This window comes from Barbus barbus, assembly GCF_936440315.1.
Source record: "Barbus barbus genome assembly, chromosome: 32".
NCBI lineage: Eukaryota > Metazoa > Chordata > Actinopteri > Cypriniformes > Cyprinidae > Barbus > Barbus barbus.
In genome coordinates this window covers 17682434-17704630 of record NC_136760.1, presented here as the reverse complement: position 1 = coordinate 17704630, position 22197 = coordinate 17682434, and the positions used below count along the sequence as shown (strand labels likewise).

The window sequence follows — 22197 nt, the reverse complement described above, 5'->3', positions numbered from 1 at the left end:
TTCATTTTGAAATCAGTATAATCAACTTTGCTTTTCACAAACAAAAATTTATTAAAAATTAAAAATACAAATCTCATAAATTACACTTCAAATATTGTTAAAAGGTAATTGTTATGGATTTACCTCTGAATTTTTTTTAGTAAAATAGCAAAAAAAAAAAATTACAATCTAGATGTAAGCTAAATTTTAATAGGCCAATATAACCATTGTAATTAAATTATTATTACTGTTTTGGTAGTGACAAATTTGGGGAGAGGACAAATATTCCAAATCCTTCTGAAGATACAATATGAGAATTGACTGCACAGGAAGCGTGTACCTTGGATATTACACTATTTGCATAGATACAAATTTTTTGGAAAAAGGCATTTTTTTCAAGGCGTTTCCAACTCTGACTTTGAACAAATTCTGTAGAATGGCCCATATATATATATATATATATATATATACACAGAAAGAAATGTATAAGTGTTCTGTATTTTATTAATGTGACTTTATTACAGAGATAATAAAGATTTGAGATGCTGTCACCCCAATTAAAATGTTTCTTAGGGGGTCTATCCGATCTGTTAGCAAGCATTAAACATGCCTGTGTGTGTGTGTGTGTGTGTGTGTGTGTGTTGCCAGAAAGGCTCGTCATGTGATGATAAATATGTTTAAGCGGTGTTTAGTAAACTGTTTGTTTCTGCTCTCTAGCTCCATATGTTTGCCTCAGGTCCCCACAGGTTTCCTCTGATGTCATCTGTCCATGTGCTAAATGGCATCCGGGAATTTCTCACCTCTGCTATAGTAATAATTATCCTGGGGTCCCGTGTGAGGGGATGTCATTGCAACATTTCCTTTTAAAACCAGCCTAATGTGAAGCAGATTTGGCTCCACGCTCTCTCTGTACGTGATCCGGACATCTTTAAAGCGGTGATCGTTCACCTCTGCTGGTGCTGTCAGACTCCCCCACCCCTTCTCTGTCTGTCTGCACCTGGCACCTGATGGTATCAGAGCCTCCCACTACATGTTACAGCCAATCACAGCGCAAGGAGTAGTATCCCTCCTGTATTTGCAGTACACAGTATTTGGCCTTGCCAAGTTTACCTGATAGTTACCTGATACTGGGGTTAGACATCAAGAGCAAATAAATGACTTGTGTAATAATCTTGCTCCGTGCCTTGATCTGATTGGTGGTTCATTTCTTGGCTTTCTACAAAGTTAAACTGAAATGTTTGCAGTCTATTTTACATTTATAATATGATGTATTTCTTATCCATCAGGAATTGATTGGATTGAGGCAGAGCAGTTTATTGCATTTGGATTGAAGATTACAAGCATTTTGTATTTGGAATAAAATAACAATCATGTGTAGTCAGACCTAAATTGTGCATTCAGGTCATTTATAAGGTTGATTTTGTGTTGACTTTAAGGATGTGTTTTTGGTCCGTTTTAGTGGAATTTAATTCATCCAGCAGATGCTACAGCATTCAGGTGCTAATGTGTTTTTTTGTTCACTGTGTGTGTTAGCTGTGCTGGCAATGATGCTCTCTGTGCAAACTGGCAGATTAAAGTCCACCTGTCCTGATTCAGGTGTTTGCAGTCAAAACAAACGCTGACCTTGTCATGTTCACCTGTGCGCTGTGTTTACCTGGTTACAACACTGACAAGAAGTGATGACTGAACTTGGGTCCAGATATCGGCTACAAAAAAGAAAGTTGATGACAATCAGTGTATTTTTTTCTGTATTTGCACTTCACATGAGGCACATGTTTATCTCTGTTTTCATTTTAGCATTGATTTAAATTTATTATTAGTAGAAGTGGTTTCAGTAACACTTTACAATATGTGACCACAAAACCTGTCATAAGTAGCACAGGTATATTTGTAGCAATAGCCAACAATACATTGTATGGGTCAAAATGATCGATTTTTCTTTAATGCCAAAAATCATTAGAATATTAAGTAAAGATCATGTTCCATGAAGATATTTTGTCAATTTCCTACCGTAAATACATCAAAACTTAATTTTTTGATTAGTAATATGCATTGCTAAGAACTTCATTTGGACAACTTTAAAGGTGATTTTCTCAGTATTTTGATTTTTTCACCCTCAGATTCCAGATTTTCAAATAGTTGTATCTCAGCCAAATATTGTCCTATCTATCCTAACAAACCATAAATCAATGGAAAGCTTATGTATTCAGATTTCTGTTGATATATAAATGATGATATATACCTTATGACTGGTTTTGTGGTCTAGGGTCACATATGGTTCAATTCGATAATCCATTAGGTATCATGAACTAATGAATAAAATCTTTACAGCATTTATTCATTTGGTTAATTTCTAGTTGTATAAATTAACATCACTGATTGATTTATGAATTAATAATCAACAAGAGATTAAAAAAGATGAAGAAAAGTAGTAAACAATGTTATTCATTGTTAGTTCATGATATCTTTTGCATTAATTAATTGTAATAAATTTAACCTTATTGTAAAATGTTTCTTAGTTTCATTGTTTTGCAATATTATTGAGCTCAGCTACATGTTTTATCCTTAAAAACTCCCTGGGTCCACTTAACATTTTCAGCACACTTTCATAATGTGTTTGAAAACGTTGTTAGACCTTTTTGTTCTCACAAAGCTTTCACAGTTCTTCTGCAAGTCCCAGCTTCCCTGAACAAATCCACTACACTTTTTCAATGTCCTTTAATGTTCCCGGCCTCCCTTAACACTTAAATAACATAATCACAGTGCTTTCACAACATTTTCCCTGCTCTTACAGAGTACGGCAGCTGCTGCTCGACTCCCCGTCCAACTACAGCAGGTGCTGCAGGCTCACAGGAATTCCGCTACACGTCTCATAAATAACACCTGACAAAAGAGAGAGAGACACAGCGAGGGTGGAGACATGGTACCTTTGATGATTTGGAGTGAAAGACTTCAGCAGACATGGATTCTGAATTACTTTGCTTTAAAATACAGGGAAAAGAAACAGGTCAGTGAGGCAGAGGAAAGGAACGAGACTCTTATAACTGTGCAAATGGAAGGATGCATGAGGGTGTGTCTGCATAGAGAGAGAGAAAAAAAGATAATGCATGACACTGGCTGTGGCCAAGACCATGGGCAGCTGTCTTGCTGTCCAGTTAGCCAATGACTAAACAGCAGTTTTTGTATGAAGGCACCTCCTAAGGAAACTGCTTTCAAAAAAGCTTCCAAGTCATAGTGTCATGTCAAATTATAAAGATAGCTAAGCACATATTTAATGATTAAAATACGTATTTCTCCAAAGAAATTACATCAAAAGTTGGCAAAAATGTATATTTATGAATTATATTGCATCTTTTAAGACGGATAAACCACTCGCATATGATTGTGAGATATCATAGGCAGGCATATACAGTACTTTTCAGGTTTCGAGACTGAGAGAGGCAACGAAAAATGTAAAAATAAAGCTGAGATTGAAGATTTCCTGTGGATCACGTGGTCTAGTATACCTTCAGGGGATGTCTTGTGTTCAGTCATATGCAGAAACGTCAAAACTCACCTATATGTGGAAGAAATATCTTAGTTTCAATTTATCAGTTGCCTTTATGAGCTCACCAGCTCAGTGAGAAACAGAAAGACAGTATGAACCTTCAGACTGCATACAACCATTGAAAAAAAAACATTGTTTTCATAATTTGCCAATTTTGTATTTCATCATGTGTCAATTTTTTCTCGCTCCCTTAAATCAAGCTTTTAAGCTTGGTATTAACTGAAAGCATAGAGGTCACAAAAAGGATTTTTTTTTTTAATAAAAGAAAAATGGATGCGTTTGGTTAATGGATGCAGACGAGAACATGAAAGAGTGCTTGTGAATTCAAATCAAATGGCGGGGAGGGCATTGTTCTCTTCTCTAGGAGTATATAATTCCATAAAAGAAAACCGGGCGACTGTGTTAATTGCGCTGTTAAAAGCTGCTAACATCGTCAGGAATGACATTGAATGAGTGTCTCAAAAAGTGGCGGGATAATAATTAAGAAGTGCACATTAATCAGGTTAGATTGGGCATGAATAGACATGTGTAAAGTGATTAATTGAATCATTACTGCGGTCCTCTACCCCTGTTTTGCTTTTCTCAGAGGTTATTTACAAAAGGCTGAAGTTACTGATGCTTGGACGTGGCATATTTTCAGCTAAATGAATCATTTCATCAAGCTGTCTGTAAACTCATCCTTCGCTGATGGTACCAGCTGGAATCGCACTCTGTTGGGAATCTTAATTTCAGTTTGAACATAAGCTAGTGATAGTGATTGTATTTCTCATAGAAATGAGGAATCAGCCATGCATGTCGATGCACATTTTGTGAAATATTATTCCAATTAAAATAACTGTTTTCTATTTAGATATATTTTAAAATCTAAATTATTCTTGTCATGGCAAAGCTGAATTTTCAGCAGCCATTACTCCAATCACGTGATCCTTCAGAAATCATTCTAATATGCGGATTTAGTGTTCAAGATGGTGAATGGAACAAACGAACAGCATTTATTTGAAATAGAGATCTTTTTTAACAATACAAAAGTCTTTGCTGACACTTTTGACAATTTTATTTTATTTTATAGAAAGTAAAATGCCACATGATATTTGTGTGGACGTTTCTGAGTGAAGATGCAAACAAATCATCAAAGTGACTGATTCAGATGGACTCAACTCTTTTTGCCATTTTAGTAAGATTTAAATCTGGGACACTATTAAAATCTCATTGTTTCAGCACTCTCAATTCACAGGTTGTTGACTAAAATAGTTTTATATATACTGTAAATGTATGGTCCAGCCCTAGGACCCAAACATACCCTAGGTGACAAGTCTGTTCCTACTTTGAGTGACCCCCATCCAGGCCAATGCAAACAAAACCAGGAAGAGACAAAGACAGATTACTTACCCAGGATGCACAACCCCAAGGTCCTGCCCCCTCACAGCAAAACAAAGTAACAAAAAAACAACACAAAGCAAACAAGGAAGTGCATGTAACTTTAGGATAAGTGTGCGATTGCTGCAGACGTGACAATGGATTTAGACTTTTAACACTGCATAAATTCAATTATAATTTCAGTATTAATCAGTCTGTCTCTCTCACAAACATGGTGTTGAAATGCTCCTGTCACACACTGGATCTCTGTTTCATCCAATTCCTCTCACTTATACCAAAGTCTTGCAACACTGATTTTGAGGCAACACTGTGTGCATGCCAACGAGCCTCTGTCTCCTTTTGTGCTGTTTTCACTGACTGGCCTTATTCACGCGCTGGGATAAATAAGCCTCATTCATGACCGCTGAAAGCTTGAGTCTGCCCTCGCTGGCACAGACGGCTCCTCTGCATGTTCCTGCCTGGCATCCCCTCGCCTAAGTGGGCACTGCCAGCCCAGCACACTGTCCTGCTGTTCTGATTGTGCTAAGACGATCAGTAAATGAGAAATCAAGCTTTGGTAAGACTTAAAGGGATAGTTCACCCAAAAATGAGAATTCTGTCATTAATTACTCACCCTCATGTTGTTGCAACCTGTAAGATCCTAATTCATCTTTGTTCATCAAATTAACATATTTTTTATGAAGTCTGAGAGCTTTCTGTCCCTGCATAGACAGGAACACAACTGACACATTCAAGGCTCAGAAAGGTAGTAAGGACATTGTTAAAATAGTCCATCAGTGGTTCAAGCTTAATATTATGAAGCTATGAGAATGCTTTTTGTGTGCAAAGAAAAAAAAGACTTTATGCATCGTGGTTCTCTTGTGACAGAAAAGAAGAAGTCTTTATTTTTGTTTTCTTTGTGCACTAAAAGTATTATCATAGCTTGGACCAAAAAATGTTCTTTTGAGTTCCACAGAACAAAGAAATTCAGATTTGGAACAACATTGTGGTGAGGAAATTACAGAATTGTATAATTTCTGTGAACTATACCTTTAGGAATCACTATTTGCATAAAATTGAGTTCTGCTCAACTTTTATTTCATAACTAATAGTTGCTTGTGTTCGATGAATTACTGAAAATGAATAACTTCAGCTCTCTTTCTCACTGCAGATTGCCGTTTTGTTGATTTAGAAGTCTCGTTTACTGTATATCTTCCATTTGACAAGGAAGTCAGTGTCTTCCAGAGTTTAATGTGTGTGTTATCTGAAAAGGGGAAGAGAGAACTACTATTAAGCAATGGTTGGACAGGCAGAGGACTTTAAGAAAGAGGCCAGAAAAAGAGGAATGAAAGGAAGAGGGCAACAGAAAGGGTGGAGAATGGGAATGCACCCATGAGATAAGCGTGTGAGACTCACATGGTTGGCCTGTGTGTGTGTTTGTGTGTCTGTGTGTGGGTGGATGATTTGGTTTGTGCATGCATTCCTAACCTCCACCTGAATGCTGACCTTACTCTGAACTGGACATGCATCATTTTTTCTCATCAAAAAATCTTGTTTACCCTGCACACCCAACCCACTGATGCACATTTCTTCATAGGCATTAACATTTATCCATATTTCTGGCTTAGATGCAATAAGATAAAGGGCGATTAGATCAAAAATCTGGCTCAGCTGGGACAGCGGGCACAATAGGAAAAGCGCACAATGGAGGACAGGCTGGTTTGAGACCAGACGCTGAAGAGAATTTACTCGTCTCTTTACCTACACTTGTCATTTTTGTGGCATCGTGTCTCCTGAGGATCACATTTCAACCCTCAACAATGCGAGTAAATCACTCGCATATGCGACTAATCTTCATTCTGGGCGACTAAATGTTGTCTAATATTAGCCAATGGCTAATAAACTCTCAGATTTTACTCGCCAGTGTGTGAGCTGGAGGCTAAGTATTAGTTTAGTACAGAAAGCACGCCGTCGCTTTGGTGAGAGCAAGAGAGAGTCTTACATACATGAAGAATTTACGCGCGACATGTAAACGATATTCTTTGTTGTATTTTCGTGTCAAAATAACGGAGTTCCTTTGGATTTTTTCAGTTTTTAAGAGCTGCCGGGTTTTCCGGTAGTGGGCGGAACTAATGCGCAAACGGCAATCTCATTGGCTGGTGCTCACCTATTATCGTCCCTTTTTTGATTTCAGCGAATCAGTTCGAGTGAAAGCATTAATATTCATGAACCCAGCAGCTCGTTAATCCTTAGTGCGTTTTATACTGTTCTTATTAGCAGAATTCGTATTATTATTATCGTTTTATCAGTATTATTGTTAGTTTTTCCCCCCATTTGTTTTAACAGAAACACTGAATGACCAAAAAAGCACCACCAGTCCTAAATTCAGTTAAAATGTAAATGGTTACAAAGTTTTAATTCTAATTACTAAAGTTCTATCATTAAATAATACTTGATTATTATAATGTCATATTATACATATTATATAATGATTGACTGACTGATGCTAAGAGTGTACTTTCAGATATTTAATAAGCTGTACCATTTTACAAACATATACAGTAGGCTATATATATATATATATATATATATATATGTGTGTGTGTGAGTGTGTATGTATATATATGTATATATATATATATATATAATAGGCCTAGTGTTATTAGTCTGGCGAGTAAACAAAAAAAATTACTAGCCAATGGCAATTCAATTGCCAAGGTGTCTGTAGAGGGTTGCATTTGCTGGTAGGGCTGGGCATCGTTCAAAAATTTTCGATATCGATACCGATACCAATACCTTGAGTTCGATACCGGTTCCTGAACGATACTTTTTTTTCGATACCAATTTTATGAAATCAGTTTTAATAAGATTACATTATCTCAAAAAACTTTTTTTTTTAGCTTTGTTGACATTTGTACAGACTCAAAGCCTCATCTCCTCAGCCACTGCACAAAGGAACAAAATATATCCAACACAATAAATCAGTGCAAATAATTTTAATAAAGTTCAAATAGTTTTCAGTTTACACATCTGTTAGGCTACGTTTACTCTAGTGCGTGTTTGTTTTAAAATGCATTGCTGAGACAAAACCATAATTTCTATTAATTTATTCTAGGTTGTTAATGAGTTCAAGAAATTTAAAATCTTCATCCACTTTCATAAGTGGGTGTTTTATTTTCTTTCACCATATGTTATGTTGTTATTAAATTCTGGTGTAGTATGTCTAATTATTTGAATGCATAAAAACAACTTAGTTTATTTAAATTTATTCTTAAAATAGCCTTATGAAATGTTTTATTTTTCCTCAGAGATTCTGTGTTCTGTATCTGGTTTTCAAATGAAGGCATAAAACATTAATTTAATTTATCTTTAAATTATTTAATAAATAAATAAGTTTAATAAATAAGTTTATTTATTTTGGCAAACAAAGGGGGTTTACTATTAAAAATTAAAACATGGAAGAAATGTTGTGTGATCATTACAAAAAAAAAAAAAAAGTTTTAATAATTTTAATAGTAGCCTAGTACCTTACAGTTCTGTGTGTATATGATATGACGCTAGATTTACTCAAATCAAATGGTAAAATGCTCATGAAGTGACTCTCAGAGCAGGTCTGGAGATGTTGTTCATGTGTTTATGTCCTCATTTGTGAGACGGCAGACGCTGAAATCACCGCGAGCGTCACGCGCGCTTCAGTCTGTGTGTAGTGATGGCGTGATATAAAGAGCGGACTGCTCCGTACACTTTCGAATCGCTCTCACGGATGTCAAACTGATCAATCAGCGCCGCGTCGCTTCTAGTCAAACGCACCTAGTGCTGCAGGCTTATTGGCTCATTGAAGTTGATGAGATTAACCCCTTAGGGGCGTGTCCACAAGGGTGGCAACTGCCACCCTAAAAATGAGCTTTGCCCCCTCTTTGCTACCCCAAGTTTAAAATCCTGGACACGCCCCTGCTTAGGTATTGAAATTTGGTACCGAACGACAAGATGTTTTTCAGTACTCGGTGGTATCGAGGCAATTTGGTCTGTGCCTAAAAAGTATCGAACTCGATACCCAGCCCTAGTTGCTGGCCTTTTTCCACCCATATTTTTGGTCTTGCCATGACTCCGTTTACCACGAAAGAGCACTGTCAGAAAGCACAACACAAGCTGAAAATTGAACCGCTGACAATTAAGTTTCACCAAGCTAAAAACCTGATATGTCTGGAATAATGAGAGCGATTAGGGATGCCGTTAGCTGAACTGAAATCTCTGAAGAGTGGTAGAGGGGTCTGGGCTTGTGCCAAGCAGCCGAGGCAGACTGTACTTACCCTTTAATTTAGCCTTTGTGCAGCCAATGTGCCCTCAGCCTGAGCTGTCATTTAGAGCTGAGCCCTCTCTCTGTCCTAATCGAATCAAAGCCTAATAAATCTATTAAATCAAGGAGAATCTCTTTAGCCCTACAGACGCTGGGAATGTCTAGATGTTTATGGCCAGTATGCCATGTTGGACCTTTGGACTTCACAGCCATTAATTCTCGTCTCCTGCTTGATGTGAGGCGATATTGGGTTGTTTCGAGAGATGCTATTGGTGGATAATTTAGCTTGATGTGGCCAATCTGTCTAGTGTCACTTTTTTAATTTCCTTTCTTTTTTTCTTTCTTTAATTCTTTTAATTTTCAATTATTTTAGCTTGATTGCAGTACCAGAAGTGGGATAGATAGATAAATATTTATGATTAATATTTTTTATTAATTTAATATTAATTTGCATATATATGCATATAGGCAAAGTATTTAAGCATTTGACAATTTTGTTAAAAAATTGATTTGTCAATTATTGATTTGCTTCTGAGTTGAGTGTGTATATATATATATATATATATATATATGTGTGTGTGTGTGTGTGTTTTGTGGCCCTCTCTCCGCATCTCAGGCATGCACCAGGTTGTCCCATGGAGTCGTATAGCACTGAAGCATCCCATTTAGAGAGATTAACTCACAACAACACCATGTGTAATGATGATCTTGTGGCCTGGCTGGTTATTAATACGTAAATACGGTGGATTAGTCTGCTCGCAGGCTCGCGCTTGGAGACCAGGATTACGGAAAAGCGCAGGAGTTTTGCTGCATGCTGCTTGCCTCATACACACGCACATGTACACGCAAATACACAGACCACCTGAAGCACCCAGAAAGAGGATGATTAGTCATGGTTAATCTTCTCTATTGAGGTTGATCTCTGTATGTCTGATGCCACCCCTCCCCCAATTACACTCAAGTACGGCTCGCCAGATAACGTCCAGGTCAGACACGCACACCCACAAACACACTCGCAGGCTAAGCCTTTACATTAGATGCTGCCCACAGGATTGTTTTAGACCCTGCATTACACATGGACTCATAAACACTGAACATTTTAAAACCAGATGGATTGAAGGACACTGGAGGGAATCTGCATCGTTTTCCTGCTTTGATAACTGTATGCTTGTTCGAATCAGCCATAGGCTTCCAAACTGGCTCACATCAAAAGCCACGTCTCTCCCGTCACATGGTCTGCACAGGAAACATGATAATAGCTCCAATCATGCTGATTCAATCAGGGCTTCTCCTCAAGCATTCTGGAGCTAAATAGTTCCTTGTTGACTACATACGCTCACAACTCTGCAAAAACCACAGAAAACTAGAATCTGAAGCTCTAGGCTAATGTACGAGAAACATTAGGGAACAGCAATGGGAGTCAGTAAAACCGCTCTGTTTTTTCTCAGGTGTTTTCTTTTAAGACAACGTTAAATCAGTATTTTTTATGTTGTCAATAATGTCAGATTGTGCACGAATGATATTGTGAAATAGTATTGCATTTGTAAATAATTTGTTACATTTACATTTATGCATTTAGCAGACGCTTTTATCCAAAGCAACTTACATTGCATTCAAGTTACAGTTTTTACATTTTATCAGCTCTTGCTTTCCCTGGGAATCGAACCCATGACCTTAGCGTTGCTAGCGTCATGCGCTACTATTTGAGCTGAATGTAATTGTCTTAATTTACTAGAAAATATTCGAAATTTTGGGTTTGGCTTTAACTTTGTTGGCTGTCTGTTTAAAATATTTGAAAGTAAAACTAGAAAAAGTTTTATAGAATTTATTATAGAATTTATTTTTGTTTTAATTTCATAGAAAATAATCAAAATATTGGGTTTGGCTTTAACGTTCTTGGCAGTTTGTTTATTATATTTAAAATTAAAACTAGAAAAAGTTTAAAATATTTTATTATAGAATTTAATTGTGTCTTGATTTTATAGAAAATAATCAAAATGCTGGGTTTGGCTCTAACTTTCTTGGCGGTCTGTAAATATTTAAAATTAAAACTATAAAAAGCTAATATATTTTTCTATATTATCTCAATCGAAGTTATCCAGTCAATTCACGATTCATAAAATCCATTCATGCCATCTGTACTCCATTATTTCTTGTTGAATATTCTGTTTCACTTAGTAGTAGGGCACATTATGTATGTTAAGTCTGCTGCAAATGGCTTTACTTTTAAAGGTATTGGTAGAGTAAGTAAGTGATAATGTACAGTTGGTCATTATCACAAAATACCCAATGGTGTAATCAGGAACCCAATGCAAAAGCATATTCGTTAATATGAGCTGAAATTATTTCCTTATATAAAAAGCAAGATCACATAATAGAGACATAAAGCTAGCACGGCAATGAAGGAAATCGGTGCTCAGGGACAATGCTTAATTATTCAGTTTAGCCACTATTATAGAAAAACATTTGACTGCAATTGACCAATGAGAATCAAGCTGTGTAATAATGAACCAAAATCTATTTTATGCGCCCAATTGTGAACTGACAAGGAAGAGAATTTAGTGAAGGCTCTGTGCAGATCATATTTCAATCTCTTCTCATGGTAACAGATTCACCGGGGCCTTGTGTAACCCGTGTCCGTGACTCTGCTGCTGTGGGTCGGCCGTGCGATTAGTGCAGCTCAATCCATCTACGTTATGGCTGAAATAGCTCCACATGAAGTAAGCACAACCTCCTGACCCAAAAATGAGGGCTTAAGAGACCAGCTGTGTGTGTGTGTGTGTGTGTGTGTGTTCGCCTGGGAGAAAGAGAGTGCATGATTCAAAGGTTAAACCTTTATATGTGTGTGTGTGTGTGGGAGAGATTTGTAAGAGAGGAGAAGAACAGGTAAAAGTGTAGCGATAAACCCTATTTATAAGTCCCTCTTCCTTCAGCGTCTATCTCTCCTAATCACTCTCTCCTTTGTCTTTCCGTTACCTTCCTTCCTCTCGCTGTGCTTCCTCTCCCTCATTCACCAGTGCGCCTCTGTAAACGTGTATTAACTGCATTTGTGTACCTGAGTGGGGTTTTATCACCTTTTCTTCGCCATCTCTGGTTTGTTATCGTGCACGATTAATGAGGTCGTTGTACGAAATAACGCAGACTAACTGCTAACACATTTATCCACCCTATCCCATCATCACAGGGGTGTGTCGTCCTGGAAAAGGTCACAGGAAACAAGAGCGCAATAGTGCACCAATTAAACAAGCACTCTTCATACTGTGTGTGTGTGTGTGTGTGTATGTGTGTTTCCATCTACTCAAAATGTACTCATCTCCTCTTTTTTTCATTCACACTCTCACTCACACTCCCACACACTCAGGGCGGCATCATAGACAATCATCATGTCTGAGGACATGGCACAGGAAATCAGGGTTGTCTTGGAAACGGGGCCTTATTGATTAAGTGGTCATCATCGCTCAGCACATGCGGCTCAGAGGTGGACAGGGTTGTCCAACTGTCTCCTCTTTTGTTCTGTCTTTCGTTCTCCATCCATGTTTCTTTTCCATTCTTCCTCATCCAAATCCCCACCAGGTGTTTGTCTCTCCCACTTGGGTAATTTTGATATTTAATTGTCTTGTCTGTTGCCTTGTTTTTAAGATTGATGTTTTTGTGTTGATATGAGTTGGTGTAGTGCTCATATAGTACCTTTGGATGGGATACTATACTATAATATATATATATATATAATATATTGTCAAAAGTATTGGGTCACCCCCTTCTAATGAACATGTTTGACTACTTTAGTAATTTCTATGAGTACAAATCTTAATGTTTAAGCATATAATGATATTCTGCGGACTTGTGTGCTTCTAATTTTATAGCATCAGTTTGGACAGGACCCTTTTCTATTCTAACATGACAGTGCCTCTGTGTATAAGGCACGGTTCAAAAAGACATGATTGATTGAGTCAGTGTGGAACAACTTGACTGGTCTGCAGAAAGCCAAGTCCTAATCCCAGCTGAACACCTCTGGTGTGACTTTAAATGCAGATCACCAAACACCAACGACTTGTATAGACACTATAAGGACAAAAGTGTTGGGACACCCCCTTCTTTAGAACAGAAAAAGGCACTAACAAAACTGTGGCAACAAAGATGGAAACATAATTCATGTATTTAAAAATTGTATTTCCATCTCTGTTGCAACAGTTTTGAACGTGTCTAAAATGACAGTACCCTTATGTACAAGTCATTGGTGTTTGGTGATGAGTTTTTGGCTCAAGGTCTGCATTTAAATTCAGTCATGTCTTTTTGAACCGTGCCTTATACACAGAGGTACTGTCATGTTAGAATAGAAAAGGGTCCTGTCCAAACTGATGCTATAAAATTAGAAGCACACAATTCCCTACAATATTATTATATGCTTTAACATTAAGATTTGTACTTATAGAAATTACTAAAGTAGTCAAACATGTTCATTAGAAGGGGGTGACCCAATACTTTTGGCAATATACAGGTGCATCTCAATAAATAAGAATGTCGTGAAAAAGTAAATTTTTTCTCGTAAGTTATTTCAAAAAGTGAAACTTTCATATATTTTAGATTCATTGCATGTAAAGTAAAAAATTTCAAAAGTTTTTTGTTTTAATTTTGATGATTAGAGCTTACAGCTGATGAAAGTCAAAAATCAGTATCTCAAAATATTAGAATATTTACATTTGAGTTTCAATTAATGACCATCCCTACAGTATAAATTCCGGGTATCTCTTGTTCTTTGAAACCACAATAATGGAGAAGACTGCTGACTTAGCATTGATCCAGAAGACGAACATTGACACCCTCCACAAAGAGGGTAAGTCACAGAGGGTCATTACCGAAAGGTGTGGCTGTTTACAGAGTGCTTTATCAAAGTATATTAAATGCAAAGTTGACTGGAAGGAAGAATTTGGGTAGGAAAAGGTGCACAAGCAACAGGGATGACTGCAAGCTTAAGAATACTGTCAAGCAAAGCTGATTCAAACACTTGGGAGAGCTTCACAAGGAGTGGACTGAAGCTGGAGTCCACGCCACACTCAGACGTCTTCAGGAAAAGGGCTACCAAGCCACTTCTGAAACAGAGACAACGTCAGAAACGTCTTACCTGGGCTGGGGAGAAAAAGAACTGGACTGTTGCTCAGTGGTCCAAAGTCCTCTTTTCAGATGAAAGTAAATTTTGCATTTCATTTGGAAATCAAGGTCCCAGAGTCTGGAGGAAGACTGGAGAGGCACATAATCCAAGCTGCTTGAAGTCCAGTGTGAAGTTTCCACAGTCAGTGATGATTTGGGCTGCCATGTCATCTGCTGGTGTTGGTTCCACTGTGTTTTATGAAGTCCACAGTCAACGCAGCCATCTACCAGGAACTTTTAAGAGCACTTCATGCTTCCTTCTGCTGACAAGCTTTATGGAGATGCTGATTTCATTTTCCAGCAGGACTTGGCACCTGCCCACACTGCCAAAGGTACCAAAAGCTGGTTCAATGACCATGGTGTTACTGTGCTTACTGTACTCGCCTGACCTGAACCCCATAGAGAATCTATGGGCTATTGTCAAGAGGAAGATGAGAGACTCCAGACCCAACAATGCAGATGACCTGAAGGCCGCTATCAAAGCAACCTGGGCTTCCATACCACCTCAGCAGTTCCACAAACTGATCACCTCCATGCCACGCCGAATTGAGGCAGTAATTAAAGCAAAAGGAGCCCCTACCAAGTATCGAGTACATATATAGTAAATGAACATACTTTCCAGAAGGCCAATAATTCACTAAAAATGTTTTTTTATTGGTCTTATGAGGTATTCTAATTTGTTGAGATAATGAATTGGTGGGTTTTTGTTAAATGTGAGCCTAAATTATCACAATTAAAAGAACCAAAGACTTAAACTACTTCAGTCTGTGTGCACTGAATTTATTTAATACACGAGTTTCACAATTTGAGTTGAATTACTGAAATAAATGAACTTTTCCAGGACATTCTAATTTATTGAGATGTACCTGTATTAGGGCTGTCAACGTTAACTCATTAATGCATGCGATTAATCTAAAAATTTTAACGCGTTATTTTTTAACGCAACTTAATCGTTTGATAAGGTTTGACCCCAACTTCTTGCCGTCATCGCAGCGTGGAAGGTAATCATTACCTGCGTCCCAATGTGTACACTATCCATCCTAAATCCTATGTGATATTAGTAATTTTCAATACTATTTAGGGCAGATAGGGTGGATACATGCACATTGGGATGCAGGGATTGTGTGATTATGAGGCTTGACAACAGTGAAGCTAATGCGGAGAGGGAGAGCGAGTGTGTCCGAGAGATATGCATACTCATATTTGATAAGGGTACAGCGAACAAGTGTTGCCAGGGTTGCGGTTTTCCCGCACAATTTGGCTATTTTGAAAATACAGTCGCGGGAAAAATTACAGAGCCGTGGGTTGCGTTTTTTTGGGGTACTTTTATATGTACCGCGGCCACCCAAAGTATACACATGTGATCGCAAAAGGAAGTTATTACAAACACTCGATGGTGGTTTAAAGTGAGTTCTGAGTAAAAGTTGTACTAATAATCTCATAAATTGTCTTGTGTTGCATGATGCTAATGTTAGCTCTAATGCACCTGCAGAACAGGTCCAATTCTTCTTCATAATGCATTTTATCATAATACGTCATGTAAGGTCGCAAGAAAATGTTTTGTTGTATTTATTTAGAAATACTTTTGATAATAGTTGGGTAAATGTGTACTGGGTTTGAAGCGATGTGGTTTGGTAAATGTTTTATTGTCAGTATAAAGGCTGATAATGGCTGAATTAAAACAAAAGAATAATAAGGATTATGTCTCATATCTGGCGGAGGTGTGAAAGGTTCTGTTCCCTTAAACTAGTTTGTCATGCATTCCTTTATTTCAACACATTTACAGGTAAATCCTAGTATTTTAAATTTGCAATCAATCGTGATTAATCACAGTCCAGGACTGTGATTAACGCGATTAAATTTTTTAATCAATTGACAGCACTAATATATATATATATATATATATATATATATATATATATATATATATATACACACACACACACACACACACACACGTTTGCCCTACACCTAAACTTAGCCCTCACAGGAGACTGTGCATTTCTACTTTCCCCCCAAAAAACCTCACTCTGTATGATTTATAAGCGTTTTGAAAGGTGGGGACATGGGGCAATGTCCTGAAAATGTCATACCTGTGCCATTATACAAATTTATGTCCTGATTTGTCACAAAAACGCGTACACACACACACACACACACACACACAAATACATACATACATACATACATACATTACATTTTCATGCCTCAACACTCAAAAAGAATCACCACAAAAAAAACTACAATACAATTTTAACCTAATTATATAGAATGAAAATGATTAAATAAAAACTAAATGAAAAACAAATTCACAAGTTTTTCGTATAGTTTCAGTTTAGTTTTTATTTTACTTTTAATTTCCAGTTTAGTTTTTCATATAGCTTTCATCCAATGATTATGTTTCAGTTTATTTTACTTTTTTTTAAAATGTGTAATCATAGACTGAAAACTATCCATAGTACTACTGTATGTAAGAAAATAGAATTTCCATTGTTTCTTTATTTTTTTGTTATAAAACTCTAAATCTAAATACGTATACTGACAAACTCAAAACTGAAACAAATTCTATTGACAACTATAATGAAACAAAAACTATTAAAAACGATTTTTCTTTACTTTCAGTTTAGTTTTTCATCATGTTGTTTTATTATACGTTCAATTTAGTTTTATGATTAAATTTAATTTTACTCATAAAATTATCAAAAAATAACCTAAATTGGACACTTGTTAAATTAAGAATTCAAACCTTGAAAATTACTCTGACAAAAACAGTTGTCAAACAGTTGCCACAGTTGCCCCCCGAAGACATGATTCTACAGTTCCTTATTTGATATTTATCTCTCTTTTTCACTTGTCATGTGCTCATGTTCACTCCCTCTGGTTCTTCCTGCTCTAGAGTTTGACTGTCAGATGTCAGATGTTTTGATCTCTGTCTTGGAGCAGTGAAAAGACTTTAGAATGCATTGCATTCCATTTACAGTAGGAATTCAGGTACAGAATCACTGTCGTTATTGCCGTTGGCTGGCAGTTGTAATATTTTGAGTTTAGACAGATTAAGTCAGGGTCCACAAGTCCAGGATCCGTTTAGATCCTGAAAGAGCTTTTACGGTTTATATGACTCTAGCTTCAGGCCACAGATGTGTGTGTGGCTTAGGTTTTGGCCTACAGACCAGCCAGGCTTAATAAACACATAATGTCTTAATAAAAATCTGAAAATGCAGAAATGTTTATGTTAAGGTTAGGGGATAGAAAATATTAACTTCTTGTAAAAGAAAATATATTTTAATAGAAATAAAACAGTCTAAAACAATAGAAGTCAATGAAAGCTTCTAGTGTGTTTGAGAAATTTAGGCCCGGTTTCACAGACAGGGCTTAGACTAAGCCAGGATTAGGCCATAGTCCAATTAGGACATTTAAGTCATTTTTATAAACATGCCTTAGAAAAAAACATTACTGGTGTACATTTTGAGACAAAACAAAGGCACTGATATATTTTAAGATCAGTCAGTGCAAGTTTATTTCAGTTGAAACAGCTCAGACTTACATTTTAGTCTGGGACTAGTCTTAAACCTTGTCTGTGAAACTGGGGGTTAAAGGGATAGTTCACCCAATAATCAAAATTCTGTTATCCCTTTTTTGGAGTGTAGCAACAACCTTTAAGTCTGAATGTCACATGCATTTATGTAACCTCACTGAGCATGTGTGTGTTGTAATAGTGCATCATCTATCTCCTCTTCTGATGTTCCAGAGGACTGAGATGCTGTGGAATGTAAACACATGAGTTAAATAAACTGCTGTTATCGAAAGTAGCTGGTGTGTTTGAGCGTAAAGAGACACTGGATGTTGCCAAGTTGGCGATAGTAGATAGGTTAATTTTAAATGTATCTAAATGTATCAGCTGGGAGATTGCAAGCTCCCTCTATATTTACATAAAGTTAAACTCTGCTCAACTTTGTCGCATCCTTCCCGTCACTCATGTCACCTCAAACTTCCAACTCTCCTTAGAAATGAACGACTTTCAGCTGCACAAGTGTGAACTGCCCTTAAGAGAGTTTGTGTTATGTGGAGGGTAACATTTCTGCAGCACTTGCACAGATCAACCTTGAATTACTCAATCCTGAATGACTAAATTATTGCAAAATAATCCGATGGATCCTTCGAAATACTCAAAATAGGGCTAAAGTTTCTTAAAATGCTTAGCTATCAGATTTAGTGAGAGCGTGGACCGTTTCCAGATTAACTTTGCTTAAAATTTAAGCTGCCGTTTAGTAGTAAAGCGTGAGAACGTTTGGGTAGGGAAAGTGCGGCACTCTTTTGAACAGCTGGGGAGCATCATGTCATGGAAAACTCAAAAGAAAAAGTGTATCAGTTCGTAGCGAGTTCAACAGGAAGTTTAGGTTGTTCCTGCCAAGGTCATAACCCAGGAAGTACATTACCTCAGATAAGGGCTGGTGGGAATTCAGCCATTGTGGCAGTGTCACGAGAAGAAAGGATATGGATAGTATGAACTGTGTGTGTGAGAGGGACGGTGTGAAGGAAAGCTAGGCTAAATAAAGTCAGACATTGGATTCTCTGTTCTTTTAAATCTTGGACTCAGAATAGTGATGTGTGTTCATTGCTTGAAACAACATTTCATGCAAGTTTTCAAACCAAAGAATTTGCCTCAAGTAAAACAGATAATGTGATTTTACACATTGAAATTGCACCTTTCTCTCAAAAACTGGAGACACTTAAAGTGCTGTTGAAAAGTTGGGGGTCGGTAAGAAGTCTCTTATGCTTATCAAGGCTGCACTTATTTTATCATAAATATGATAAAAACATTATTGTTGTGAAACATTACAATAAAAAGTTTCTATAATAAATAAATAATCAATCAATCCATGGTTCTTCACAAATTACTCTAATAAAATTATTTAATGCTCAAGAAACTTTTATTATCAAGGTTAAAAAGGTAATTTTTTTTAATATATATTTTTTCATGGTTCTAGAAAAGGCAGGGTTCAAAAGAAAAGCCTTTACTTTTAATAATAATAAAAAATGTATAACATATTATAAATGTCTTTAACTTTTGACCAGTGTTACACATACTGAAAAAAGTATTAATTTATTAAATAATAATAATAATATACTAATATACTAATGACTAATAATAATAATAGGCTGCAGGGCTCGCAAAATTTCAAAATCCCTGGTAGCACTTCGGGCAGGTACTCAGACCATAAATGTCAATCAAAAACATTTTCAATACACAAATATCAACGAATATCAAGGAAAGAGTTTTATTTTACTATTTACAAGGTATTTGCAGAATTCTTAAAAATCTATTTAAGGCAATTTGAAAAATTATTTCTTATACCATTTAACATTTAAAACTGTCTAAGGCCTTAAAAACTCTTCAGTTTAGTTGTATCAAATTGAAGGACCCATGGGAGCAATGTTCCCTCTAATTTGTTTTCTTGCCGAGCAAAACTTTTCTCTATTGGGCGGACATTTCGGGCACCTGTGCAAAAACATTCTTTATACCAGACCTGTACAGCACGCACACAATAAAGTGTGTAACTTTTAACTTTAATGTGTTATTTATATTTGATTTGACTCTTGATGTAACTAAATGATGTACATTTTAGGTTACCTGAGAAAACATTTTTACTGTACAATACACTGCAGTTCAAAAGTTTGGATCAATAAAGTTTTTTAAAGAAGTTTCTTATGCTCATCAAGGCTGTATCTATTTGATAAAAATGCTGAATATTATTTCACAAAATAATATTGTGAAATATTATTGCAATTTAAAATAAACTTTCTATTTGAATATACTTTAAAATGTAATTAATTCCTGTGAAGCAAAGCAGTATTTTCAGTGTCACATGATCCTTTAGAAGTCATTCTAATACGCTGATTTTTAATCAATGTTGGAAACAGTTTGTAACGTATCTGTTTCTGTTTAGTTTCCTTTCTGCCCATATTTGGTTCTTCCTGTTTTAGTTCGTGTCCTAGTTCTGTTAATTAATTATCGTCATCACCTGTGTTCTATTAATTACCTTGTTTCCTCGTTTGTTCCTCCCCTTTATAAGTCCTCAGTTTTGCCATTATGTTTGTCCGATCTTGAGTTAACTAAGTGTTGAAGTGTGTGGATGCTGCTTATTAAAGATTACTCTTTTTGTTTATACTTTTGTCGTGCGCCTTATTCCTCCACAACCACCGAACCGTTACAGAAGATCGGACCGTACAGACGATTACAGCATGCAGAGGAGGCGGTTGGTTTTGGTTCCCCGGAAGGGAGCTCCGGAGATCCACAGCTCGCTTCCCCTGTCTGCCAAGAGTTGGTGGATTCCGCCCGCGGCAAATTGGTTTCCCGCCCGCAGCGAAGAGGAAACCGCCGTACACGGCTAGAAATGTTCCGCCCGCGGCGAAGAGGATAACGCCGCAGTAGGCGATGAACGTTACGCCGTCCACGGCGAAGAAGTTTCCGCCGCCCGCAAAAATAAGGATTCCGTCGCCTGCGAGGATGATCCCGCCGTACCCGGCGATGTATGTTCCGCCCGTGGCGAGGAGGATTCCGCCGCAAAGGGTGATGAACGTTGCGCCGGCCACAACTAAAGGGGTTCCGCCTGTGGCGAAATGGATGCCGCCGTCCACGGCGAAGAATGTTCCGCCCACGGTGAGGAGGAAACCGCCGCAACCGGCGATGAACGTTATGCCGAACGCGACGGTGATTCCGCCGCCCACGCATAGGAGGATTCCACTGACACAGAACAGGGGGCTACTGGATGAGGCTCTTCCCCCGGAGTTCTCGGCTCCCGTGCTTTCTCCAGTGTCTGCTTCTCGCCAGTGCCTTCCAGTACCTGCTCCTCGTAAGCGCCCTCCAGTGCCAGCTCCTCGTCAGTGCCCTCCAATTCCTGCACCTCGCAAGTGCCCTCCAGTGCCGGCTCCTCGTAATAGCCCTCCTGAGTTCCCGGTGGTCCCGTCCAGCCCACCTGAGTTCCCGCTGGTTCCGCCCAGCCGTCCTGAGTTCCAGCTGGTCCCGTCCAGCCCACCTTCGTCTCCGCTGGTCCCGTCCAGCCCACCTTCGTCTCCGCTGGTCCCGCCCAGCTCTCCTTCGTCTCCGCTGGTCCCGTCCAGCTCCGCGCTACAAGCCTCATGATTCCCTTTGGGCTTCCCAAAAAATATGGCCATGGTTGCCCAAGCTCCCTGATCTGCCATGGCTGCCCAAGCTCCCTGATCCACCGCGGCGGCCCAAGCTCCCAGATCCGCCATGGCCGTCCAAGGACCCCGATCCACCATGGCAGTCCAAGATCCCAGATCCGCCATGGCCGTCCGAGGACCCCGATCCGCCATGGCCGCCCGAGGATCCCGATCCGCCATGGCCGTCCAAGGACCCCGATGCGCCATGGCCTCCCGAGTCTCCTGATCCGCCATGGTATGCCGAGTCTCCTGATCCGCCATGGCATGCCGAGTCTCCTGATCCACCATGGCCTCTCGAGTCTCCAGATCCGCCATGGTCTCCCGAATCTCCAGATCCGCCCTGGAGGCTTCCCTGTCCTATCCTGGCCCTACTCCAGCCTCCAGGACGCCCGCCCCCCCCTCCCCGATGTTACTGTTACGGAGCAGGACGCACCTTCCGGGAGGGGAAGATACTGTAACGTATCTGTTTCTGTTTAGTTTCCTTTCTGGCCATATTTGGTTCTTCCTGTTTTAGTTCGTGTCCTAGTTCTGTTAATTAATTATCGTCATCACCTGTGTTCTATTAATTACCTTGATTCCTCGTTTGTTCCTCCCCTTTATAAGTCCTCAGTTTTGCCATTATGTTTGTCCGATCTTGAGTTAACTAAGTGTTGAAGTGTGTGGATGCTGCTTATTAAAGATGACT

The 22197-nt window shown here is 38.3% G+C and overlaps 1 protein-coding gene across 3 annotated transcripts in view; it reads left to right on the top strand.

The window, feature by feature from the left end:
* LOC306852689 (zinc finger E-box-binding homeobox 1-like) overlaps nucleotides 1-22197 on the top strand; it is a 70900-nt gene that overhangs the window by 11277 nt on the left and 37426 nt on the right. The window contains exon 2 of one of the 3 annotated variants that reach the window (XM_079389724.1): nucleotides 2774-2986. The exons of the other annotated variants lie outside the window; for them this stretch is intronic. Coding sequence (XP_079245850.1) covers nucleotides 2941-2986 — 46 coding nt within the window. The 5' untranslated portion in view covers nucleotides 2774-2940. The remainder of the gene's footprint in view (nucleotides 1-2773; nucleotides 2987-22197) is intronic. 3 annotated transcript variants of the gene reach the window in all.